Here is a 10,809-nt window from a genome sequence, read left to right as displayed (position 1 = left end):
GTTCCCCTTCAATCCCGTATGCATCAATTTCTATGCTAGGTTGAAGCTTCTGTCAGTCTTGCCCTCCAATACATAGTCCTATCAACATACAACTAACCCTATGGTGTGATCCACGTGCGCGCTCATATGATGGGCATCAAAGGACAGCAACATAACCACAAGCAAATTAAATCAATCATAACAATTCATCAACCACCGATAGGACAACGAAAATCTACTCAGACATCATAGGATGGCAACACATCATTGCATAATAATATGAAGCATAAAGCACCATGTTCAAGTAGAGGGTACAGCGGGTTGCGGGAGAGTGAACCGCTGTAGATAGAGGGGGGAGGTGATGGAGATGTTGGTGAAGATGGCGGAGGTGTTGGTGAAGATCGCGGTGATGATGATGATGGCCACGGCGGCATTCCGGCGCCACCGGAGGAGAGGGGGAGAGGGGCCCCCTTCTTCCTCTTCTTCCTTGACCTCCTCCATAGTTGGGAGAAGGGTTTCCTCTCTGGTCCTTGGCCTCCATGGCATGGGAGGGGCGAGAGCCCCTCCGAGATTGGATATATCTCTCTGTTTCTCTCTGGTTCTGCGTTCTGTTCTGACTCTGTTTCACCGTTTCATATATATATGGAGATCCATAACTCCGATTGGCCTGAAACCTTCGCCGTGATTTTTTTTTCCGAATATTAGTTTTCTTGCGGCAAAAGAAGAGCGTCAACCGCCTTACGGTGGGTTCACGAGGGTAGGGGGCGCGCCCTGGGGGCCCCCTGCCTCATGACCACCTCGGGCACTGGTTCGCGTTGATTTTCCTTCTGAATTTTCCATATTTTCCAAAAATAAGCTCCGTCCAGTTTTATCCCGTTTGGACTTCGTTTGATATGGATATTCTACGAAACCAAAAACATGCAACAGACAGGAAGTTACACTGGGCACTGGATCAATATGTTAGTTCCAAAAATATTATAAAAAATTGCCAAAAAGTATATGAAAGTTGAATAATATTGGCATGGAAAAATCAAAAATTATAGATACGACGAAGACGTATCACAAATCTTGAACATCATCTCTCACAAAACGAACATCACAATGTGCAGGAAAAAATGTGAGCACTTGTGCCAAGTTTAAGGTCCAATTCTTGAGAATCAGACCTCCACCCAGATAATTAGCTAGGATTGTGAAAAAAATGAATTTAATATTCTAGAAGAATCTAGGAGGTGAGCGATTCTCAAGATTCTAACAGAATCAACAAAAATAATTGTGCCTAACACTTGTATCCAGATGAGATGGTTGTATCCAAAGGAATCTAGCCATATAATGTACGATCAGTTTGCCAATAAATTATTATCTACTTCTAATTAAATTATTATCGCAGTGCGCACAAAAAATCCAAAAAAATTAGAGTACTATCTATGCTTTCGTTAAGAATAGTACTCCTAATAAGGACGAGGCTAGGGAGCGCCGCTGCGCTCGTTTGTTGATTTGAGCGCATTGCCGTATATAGTAAGTGCATGTCATTATGTCTAGCTATCTAGTGTAAAAAAAGAAATTGTTTGGTCATATCCTGTAGCACACGTGACTACCGATTGAATCAGCATAGATCATCTCCCATGTGCATTTATTTAGGGTTTAAAAATTATAAAAGCCATAACTTTTGATTGAAGCATCAAAATCAAGTTCCGTTTTCACAGTCAGGTTTCTGATGACGAGTTCTTCAAAACGAGATCTCATATGCGTTGGTTTTGTCAAACTTTTTTTTGAGGGCAACTTTGGATGCAATGGAGGCAACTATAGTGCTATTGAGGAGCAACTTCTTTTTGGCCTAGTTGGACTTCTTTTTGACCTAGTTGGACTCACTATTTGGTTGGTTTGCATAAAAACAAGAAAAATCACACAAAACATAAGGCATCTTTGGTGTACATACAAAGCAATTTCACTGCACTATGTATATTTATCAGTTTTGCTAACATTATTCCAGCTTGTGTATCATGGTCGTTCGATTGCCTATTGTTGATGGTTAGTTGCAAACGGTCGATATTCAATTGCCTATAAATGCTATAAATTGCCTATAATTGATGCCTAGTTGCCTGCTACTGGTAATTAGTTGCCTACAATTGCTGCTCAGTTGCCTAATTTTGTTAAAATAGTTGCCTAGAATAATATGAAGTTGTTTATCATTGTTTTTCTAAGTTGCCTACAAACACTCTGAAGTGGCCGAGATTCATCATCATGTTGCCTACCATAACTAGCAATATATAGCAGACACAAGAGTATCATCGGTAGACGACATTATAGTATTATAGGCAATTTAGAAACAACGACATACGAGCATGAACAATAGGCAACTTAGAAGTACCAATGAGGAAGTTAGGAGAATGTTAGACAAAATTAACTAGGACACACAAGGTAGTGGCGTTGCCCGCTTTTAGCACTAGAGTTGCCTCTTGTGGAAGGGAAGTTGCTCATAAAGGTGATGTGGCATTATCTACCTCAGTTCGGTAGTTGTTCTGTATTATTAGTTAGTTGCTTATTGCTGCTAATTAATTATTTTTAGAAGTGGAGTTGTTTCTGTTTAGCATTATAGTTGCCTCATCAAGCATCAAAGTTGCTTTTAAAACTAAGTAGCGTTAGCAACTTAGGTCCAAAGCCGCCTATGTATGAAGCTAAATTGTATGCAACTAAGGATGATGTTAAGCTACTAGCTAGTCATGGTAGCCTCCTTAGGATACTGTTAGCCTACCTTGAAAACTAAGTTGCCTACAATATTATAAAGTTGCCTACGAATGATGCTTAGTTGCCTACATACAGTGAAAATTTGTCCCACATGATTTTTATGTTGTCTACGATATATTTGATAGGTAAATTCACTATTACACATGATGCAAGAAAGTTGCTTCTGTTTAGTACTAAAATTGCCTCAACTAAAACTAAAGTTGCTTTTAAAAAATTCATCGAAACACATACATATGAGATCTAGTTTTGAAGATCTCGTCGCGAGAAACCTAATGGTGAAAACGGATTTTCATTTTGACACTCGGTTCGAAAGTTATAACTTTTTTTTTAAAAAAAGACGGAATAATGTGAGATGACATCAGCACATGCATGCACGTAATCCTTAGTGACCACCCACCACCTGACAACGTCAGGTGCATCGCAAGGAGGAAGGATGCCGTTTACTTAGCAATTTTGTCGCGTAGCAGGTGCGCAATTATTGGACAGCTCGCGTGTGCGCTCGGCTCCGTCAAATAGCGCAGCTGCGCGTTTAAGTTTTTGGGATTGAAATATGGGTTCAATATTCTAGGAGAATCTAGGAGTATTTTACACATGCTCTCCTAATTAAATTTAAAACTGTCTTATCGAGAGCCAAGCTTTACTCCTCTTTTCCTGGCAGTACATTTTCCGTTTCTTTTCACTTCCCCCTTCCCAGGCCCCTCACTCCTTCCCTTCCCTTCCTCGCGGCGGAGGTACCTACAGCAGCGGCCGCCTCAATCCCCGCCCCCTCCTCTCGCCTCCCGGGGGACGCGCGCCGCCGCCGCCGCCGCCGCCACCACCATCGCCGTTCACTTTCTTCTTCGCTCCCCGGGACATCCTGCTGCTGTCTCCACCCCGTCCCAGTCTCTCGCCATTGGGCTCCTTCCTTCCTTCGAGGTATGAGCAGCTAGGTTGTTTTCATCCACCGCAGTATCAATTCTCCGTGCTGTTAAATTAATCAACCCCACTAGGGTAGGGCGGGGACCTTCACAAATTCTGGGTATGCCGGTGCACGCTCGGCACACCATCTTCTCTTAACAATTTCTGCTCTTTACTGAACTTCCATGCCGCACGCTCAGTCCGCCCCTTCTTGGTGTTAGGTTGCTGAGCAATTCCTTTTTACGCGAGCCGTACTGTAAGTGTATCAGTTAATTTTTGGCACAAGTGATTGTGGACCCTTCATTTTTGTCCAGCCATTTTCTTGTTTCCCCCCCTTTTACATTTCCAGGTTCTTTTGCACTTGATAGAATTATTATAATACGTATGTGCTTTGTTTTCAAAACCAGCGCTCTTAATTTTTTGTAAAAAAGGTGCTAGTCTCGGACTGATGTGTTAAATTTGATGTTACTTGAGTACCTACTGTCTAACAATTTAGTATCTGGCGTGCTGTTCTGTTTCCATGATTTCTAGATGGTCAATGTTACAAATCCGGTTCAGTTTCTAAGATTAAGATTGCACTGTCATCTCTGGCACACCAGAGTCAAGTTAAGTTCAGTGATTCTCTCAGCTTATGAATGGTACTCTTGGGCACAGTATCGCTTCCTGTTGTGTGCCATTTTAGTAATCTCAAACCTCCCTTTTTTTAACTGATCACGGATATTATCAGTTAAATTAAACCTACATTATGCATTTCCTTTGAGCTCACAGTATGTTCGGTAGATGCATACACAAGTTTTTTTTATGAGACCTGCAACATGTTCTTATTTAGCATCCGGTATTGTTCCATCTTATGAAGGGGAGCCTTGGCGCAGTGGTAAAGCTGCTGCCTTGTGACCTCATCGGGTTCAAGTCCTGGAAACAGCCTCTTACAGAAATGTAGGGAAAGGCTGCATACAATAGACCCAAAGTGGTCGGACCCTTCCCCAGACCCTGCGCAAGCGGGAGCTACATGCACTGGGGCTGCCCTGCCCTTTTTATTGTTCCATCTTATGAATGTCAGAGTGCCATACTTGTTGATGTAGAATATCAATACTACTTGTTTCCTTGTACCTTGAAGGACCTCATACTTCATTCTCTCTATGATGTCACTGCAATTATTTTTCTTCCTTTTTACGGAACAACAAATTTGAAAATCATTAGCTTCCTAGTCTACAATGAAATAAATGGGAAAGCTAACATGGCAGTTTCCAGCAAGACTATTTTAGAGCGCACTGCAACTGTTTGATGTTTATTTTCAACTTCTACCCGTCTGAAATGTAACACCATTTGCATGCATTCTAGCATAACCATCGATATATTTTTCCTACCAGGATAAGCATTGATCCTGGATTTAGCTATTTCTTGTATGTGATAAGCAGATAAACTGCAATGAAGGATTCTCAGGTGAATTTGCTTGGCATTTTCAGTTGATGGAAATACTCTTTGTAATTATTTTTATCTTTGAGCGTAAAAATACTAAAAATTTGTGTGGTTAGTCTAATCAGATGGTGGAAGTGCATAGAACTTCTATTTACTAAGCTAGAGAGTGATATAATTATACATTATGCATTGCATATGAACCAGAATTTTGCTACAGCTTTTATCATTAATTGGTAACACAACACGTCTATAGTTATCGGGTGAATATATGATTAAGCACTGAACACATAATATTTGCGCTTAATATCAAGAATATGAGGTACTGCTGCGACACTTTCTTTAGCCTACAGTTCTTTGTTATTCAGCATTAAAGGTACCGTTGTTATCTCTAATATTAGAGAAACTTTCCTCAATGCCAAGGCATCTTTTTTTCTTGTTAATAGCACTCCTAATTGACTGATACTGTTTTCAGTATTAGCATCCATTTTGTTTTGTCTTTAGCAGGTGATTGATTTATGTTACATATGCAAATTTCCTACAGGATATTCAGAGCACAACAGAGCTGCAGATGTCACCCCAAGGTACCAATGAAGTGCAAAGTAACCAACTAAACACAATGGCCACTGATGCTCCTGCAGGAGATCCTGGTTCTTTGACAGTCGCTAGTAATGATAATAGAAAAGTCTCCCGCGAAGACATTGAACTTGTAAGATGTCTAGCTGTTGTTCTGTTGTCTTTAGCTTTTTTAATGCTAATTTATCACCATATTGCATCCCTCTACAGTGGATGTCCCACAATCTTGTCAATTAATTAATGAAACTTAACATCCTGCTGCAGGTCCAGAATTTGATAGAGCGCTGTCTGCAGCTATACATGACCAAAGGAGAGGTTGTTAGGACGCTTTCTTCTCGTGCGAGAATAGAACCTGGCTTCACTACTTTAGGTAATGTTGCAAATTCAGTTGCTGATGATATTCCTGTTTGGGGTTCTTTTTTGTACTTACTAGTTTATTTATCTGTTTGCTTCTTTCATGTAATTCAGAGCACATCGGTAATACTACTACAGTATGCACAAATCCTTCCCATCAGATCGATGAACAAATTAGCTTGATATAATGAAGTTGTAGCCCTGTACTTACCGGTTTGACCTATGATCATCGATACCTACATGGATAGTGATTTCTCAGTACAGACGGAAAATCTGAAATCCTCTCTGAGCTCAAGTTCTTTTATACTATGTTTCTTGAACCTCGAGCATCTAGATATACATCTGTTGGAGTTCTGAAGTCTTTCCGCTTACTTTCTTTGAATTTTTTTGTATTTTCAGTATGGCAGAAACTCGAAGAAGAGAACCCTGAATTCTTTCGGGCTTACTATATAAGATTGAAACTGAAAAGACAGATTATCTTGTTCAACCATTTGTTGCAGCACCAGTGTAATTTGATGAAATATCCAGCACATCCGAATGTTCCACTGGCTCCAATGCAAAATGGGATGCATCCTATGCCAGGTAATGTCCGTGTTTTACATGTCTAGCGCTCAAAAGAGGCTAGACAAGTACATTGTAGTTTAAGATTTCTAGTATATGCTGTCTTTTCTCCTTAGCTGTTATTTTTACTACAGTTTACTTTTTCTATCAGATATTTTTCTCCCCTTTCATGTGATTCTACTGAAAGGATTTTGCAAGTCCACATCTTATATCAAAATATCTTATCATCATAAGCAACTATGCTCGCCTTCTTCTTTCTCGGGTCCATATTATCCATCATTTATTGCAGTAGTGTTGGCTGGGTATGGGAAACCTCTGTAATGATATCTCTATCTATAGGAGTAAAGATCTTAAAATGATGGGTTTTTTCTGCACTTATATTGAATTTCATGGTGCATATTATCCTTAGCATGATTTAGACAAGTTCAGGTTTAGCTTTAATCGTCGACTGGTTTAGACATTTATAAAAGTATCGTTATCATTGTTATTGGACTTAAGTCTGAATCTGGTGCAGTTAACAATCTACCGATGGGGTATCCAGTACTTCAGCAACCTCTGATGCCTGCTCCCGGCCAGCCTCACATTGATCCGATGGTTTGTGGTCTATCCAGCGGTCATATGGTGAATGGGATCCCTGCACCAGGTGGCTATCAACCAATTCGCATGAATTCCGGAAATGAGTAAGCATTATCTTTATCAGTTTAACCATGTTCTTTTTTCCTTCACGTGGGATATATTGGTTTAATCATGTTCTTGATAATATTTTCGTCTGGCAAATCATTTTCTCTCTATGTATCATTGAAAGGTTGGAACATTTTATCTTCGATGTTTGCTTCTGTTCACATAGTTGTAGCACATCCTGCATATACACATAATGAGGTAAGGCACATACAGTTATTTTTGTTGCTGCACTTGTCAAACTGCCAGGGAGCAAATGCTTACTCAAGTGGTCGATTCTTTGGAATAATGTCACAGGATGTTATTCACTTATTTATATACTTTAACTATGATGCTTATTTATTGATTGTTTTTTTAACCATTCTTCTGCTAAAAATGTTTCATGAAAGGTACTTGTCACTAGAAAAATATCTTGTTCATTTTTGTTGTTATCCACATATCTGTTCACATGATGTAATCTGATGTTGCTTGAACATGTTTTTTTAACCAATCTACGTTAAGCTATTATTGCTGCAAATGTAGAAATTAGGATTGTAGGTTGCAGCCTTCTGATTTGTTGTCTTGCAAATAGTCTTATCCATAATCGTGTATTCTTTTTCCTTTTGCTCTTGCTGTTCACATTCATGGCTAATATTTTCTTAACCTGATTACTTGATGTTGCATGAAGCATGGTTGTTGACAACGGTGCACCTGAAGTTGGACATAATGGTGCCATGTCATCCGAGATGGCTGTGAGCCCCTCATCGGCAGCATCAAGCAACCATGCTCCTTTCACTCCGTCGGAGATACCAGGGATGGCTATGGATACATCGATGCTAGATTCAGCATTTGGATCTGACATAGGGAACACAGAACCTCTGCAATTAGGGCCAGATGGGTCGTCAAGGGATTCCATCCGATCCTTGGGGCAGCTCTGGAATTTCAGCCTCTCTGATCTTACAGCTGATTTGACAAGTTTAGGAGGTGACCTTCTGGCTTTGGTAGTTTGACTTTATTTGATCGTATTTCTTTTGATAACCAGCTCTTCAAAAAATGAAACTGTGATCTACACAGGATGAAAAGCTGAACACATAGCCTACTCTGATTAGCTAATTCTGTGCTTCTGATTTCTGTCAAGTAACACAACATTTGTACTGTCAGATTTATTTTGTGCGTCCTATTTGCCTGTCATTCTAAATTTGTAATCACACTGTTGTATTCCACATTCATGTTCAGATTTGGAGGCTCTTGAGAACTACGAAGGTACCCCTTTCCTGCCCTCGGACTCGGACCTCTTACTTGATTCCCCAGACCATAATGATGACATAGGTAATTTTGGTTGTGTTTGTGATTTCTGTCCGCCGTGAAGTGTCAATTGATCATCATGCCCGACTTAATGATTTGTGGTATTATCTCCAGTTGAGTACTTCGCCGACGCCATCAACGGGACTCAATCAGATGAAGAGAAGTCATAGAGAAGATGAAAGACTCAGGTAGTCTCATTCAGAGTGGGACCTGGCCAGAGTGTCATCTCATGTAGTGTAATCTTGTAGCTGCGCGCAAATCAGACTGGGAATTCACCCAGAGGTGCGGTGATTGGCGCGCGCCCCTGAAGAATTTTGTAGCGTTCGATGCTAATTATTTGGAATAATTGGTTCGGGCAGCCTTAACCGGGTAAAGTTGCTGTCTACAAGGCTGAAAAGTTTAGAAAATTGTGTCAAACCTCAGGAACAACCCCTTTGTAATTGCTGAAGAAGTGGACAGTTCATCTGGTATTGCACCATTCCTTGTCTCCCAGTGCATGTTTTCTTTCCATGAGTACACAATGCATCAAATTAAAAAGTTGGCAAGAGGATTTTCTCATATTACACACAGTGAGTCGAGCAGAAGTTAACATATAACACAAACTGGAACGATTTGCAAAATAAAAATGCAGCCAACTATTTGTGATTCTACCGATCCCTGTCCCTCCTGCTATTATCCTCCTGCTCGTGATCCCGTTCAGTCAAGTAAGTGAGGCAAAGTGGCAAACAATGCACCCGACCTGATGCGAAGCCCGTTAGTTTTGGAGGGTTTTCAGTTGAAATGCAGTGTTTGCATGCGCTAGTTCTTCCTAGATGTAGGTGATTGGTACGATTCGTGTGTCCATTATACATGTCGTCATTCGTGGTTATAGTTTTATGATTGTTCAGTAAATTGTTTATCCACGCTGAGCGTAATGTGTGTTGTCCAATTTAAGACCTACACAGATAGCACATTGTTTAATGAATTTGTGACCTTCAGATGACAGGTGAAGATATCCATGAGGATCGAAGACAGTATGAGATAACGGTGATCCATCGAACTTAAATTGTTTCAGTCTCACGACCTTAATTATGGAGACGACCACGATGACTATAGAGGAGAACGGAATCACACGTGGAGTTCTACAACTCAAGGGTGACCCGTATACCAAACAAACAACCAGTACCATTAAAATCACGATACAAGGTACTCCCTCCGTTTCGAAATAGATGACTCAACTTTGTACTAACTTTAGTACAAAGTTACTACAAAGTTGGATTATCTATTTTAGAACGGAGGGAGTAATTGATATTATCATCGCACTGGCACACTTGATGTACACCATGATCTGGAATTTACTCGTGTCTAATCTCTCTACTGTAGGAAATCACTTTTACTTCCAGTCTTTTAATTAATGTTCTTTACTTTAAAGTTGTTGTTACTCCTGCTTCTACAATCAATCATTTTTACCATTCTGATACATTTGTTTCGCGGACAATAATACTGTCTGCAGATTCTCAAACAATTACTTCACACAAGAGCTCTTGCAACTTGTGTGTGACCGGAACGCCACACTTAAATATTCTCCTGCACTATTCGGTCGCGCGCTGCTGTGTTCGTCAGCCACGGCGAGGCGTCGCATCTTGGCTAGCTCCGTACGGGCGGCAGCGCGCCGTGCCGGTCGTCGGTGGCCGGATGGCCGGAATCCCTTCCGCCAACCGTTTCTCGTTTTTTTTTTTTTTTTTTTTTGGCGGGGGAACCATTCTCGTTTTAGGGAGAGCTCCATAATTTTTACGGGACGAGAACATTTCACATATCTGAAATATGCTTCTTTTGCCAAAAACTATAAAATAACGATTATTTTACAATCCGGGGCATTATACAACATCTGCTAGAGAGTGGAGACTACCACCATAAGGCATCTTGAGTTTTCGAACGTTGACGCGTGCATTGCACGTGCTAGCATAAAAAAAACCGAGCAGTACCATCAATATTCGCCGATCTGATTAAAAACGGGCTTTGACTGGCCCAAAAGCCGAGCCAATATACACGAGACAGGCCCATTAACTAGCACGATCTGAACCACACACCATGGCGACTACAGAGTCAGATCGACACGATTCCGCCCCACCTACCACAAACCCCCAAAGCCACAGTGAGCTCGAGCTTCCCCCAATGGCAGCCCCGCCCATCTCCGGCCACCCCCATTCCCCCGGCGACTCGCCGCTCCCCACCGACGCCCTCCTCGCGCACCCCCAAGCCCCCTCCGCCCCCGCGCCCCAGCCCCCCGCCGCCTCCCGCTTCCTCATCATCCTCACCGCCGCCCTCGCCGTCTCCACC

At 41.4% G+C, this 10,809-nt stretch overlaps 1 protein-coding gene across 3 annotated transcripts in view; it reads left to right on the top strand.

The window, feature by feature from the left end:
* Positions 1 to 3,390: 3,390 nt before the first annotated feature.
* The window catches only part of LOC123060344 (ectonucleotide pyrophosphatase/phosphodiesterase family member 1), a 9,377-nt gene continuing 1,958 nt past the window's right edge, over positions 3,391 to 10,809 (top strand). The window contains exons 1-11 of one of the 3 annotated variants that reach the window (XM_044483027.1): positions 3,391 to 3,639; positions 4,992 to 5,064; positions 5,582 to 5,746; positions 5,878 to 5,983; positions 6,367 to 6,549; positions 7,043 to 7,208; positions 7,874 to 8,169; positions 8,422 to 8,514; positions 8,605 to 8,653; positions 9,122 to 9,194; positions 9,469 to 9,516. In XM_044483027.1, coding sequence (XP_044338962.1) covers positions 5,050 to 5,064; positions 5,582 to 5,746; positions 5,878 to 5,983; positions 6,367 to 6,549; positions 7,043 to 7,208; positions 7,874 to 8,169; positions 8,422 to 8,514; positions 8,605 to 8,653; positions 9,122 to 9,194; positions 9,469 to 9,516 — 1,194 coding nt within the window. In that variant the 5' untranslated portion in view covers positions 3,391 to 3,639; positions 4,992 to 5,049. Of the gene's footprint in view, positions 3,640 to 4,991; positions 5,065 to 5,581; positions 5,747 to 5,877; positions 5,984 to 6,366; positions 6,550 to 7,042; positions 7,209 to 7,873; positions 8,170 to 8,421; positions 8,515 to 8,604; positions 8,654 to 9,121; positions 9,195 to 9,468; positions 9,517 to 10,545 lie in introns of those variants that run through there. The other 2 variants (XM_044483025.1, XM_044483026.1) reach the window with 2 other exon arrangements.

Source organism: Triticum aestivum, chromosome 3A, assembly GCF_018294505.1.
Source record: "Triticum aestivum cultivar Chinese Spring chromosome 3A, IWGSC CS RefSeq v2.1, whole genome shotgun sequence".
In the NCBI taxonomy this organism is placed as follows: domain Eukaryota; kingdom Viridiplantae; phylum Streptophyta; class Magnoliopsida; order Poales; family Poaceae; genus Triticum; species Triticum aestivum.
The sequence above is the reverse complement of the archived record's forward strand: the minus strand, read 5'-3'. Positions and strand labels throughout refer to the sequence as shown.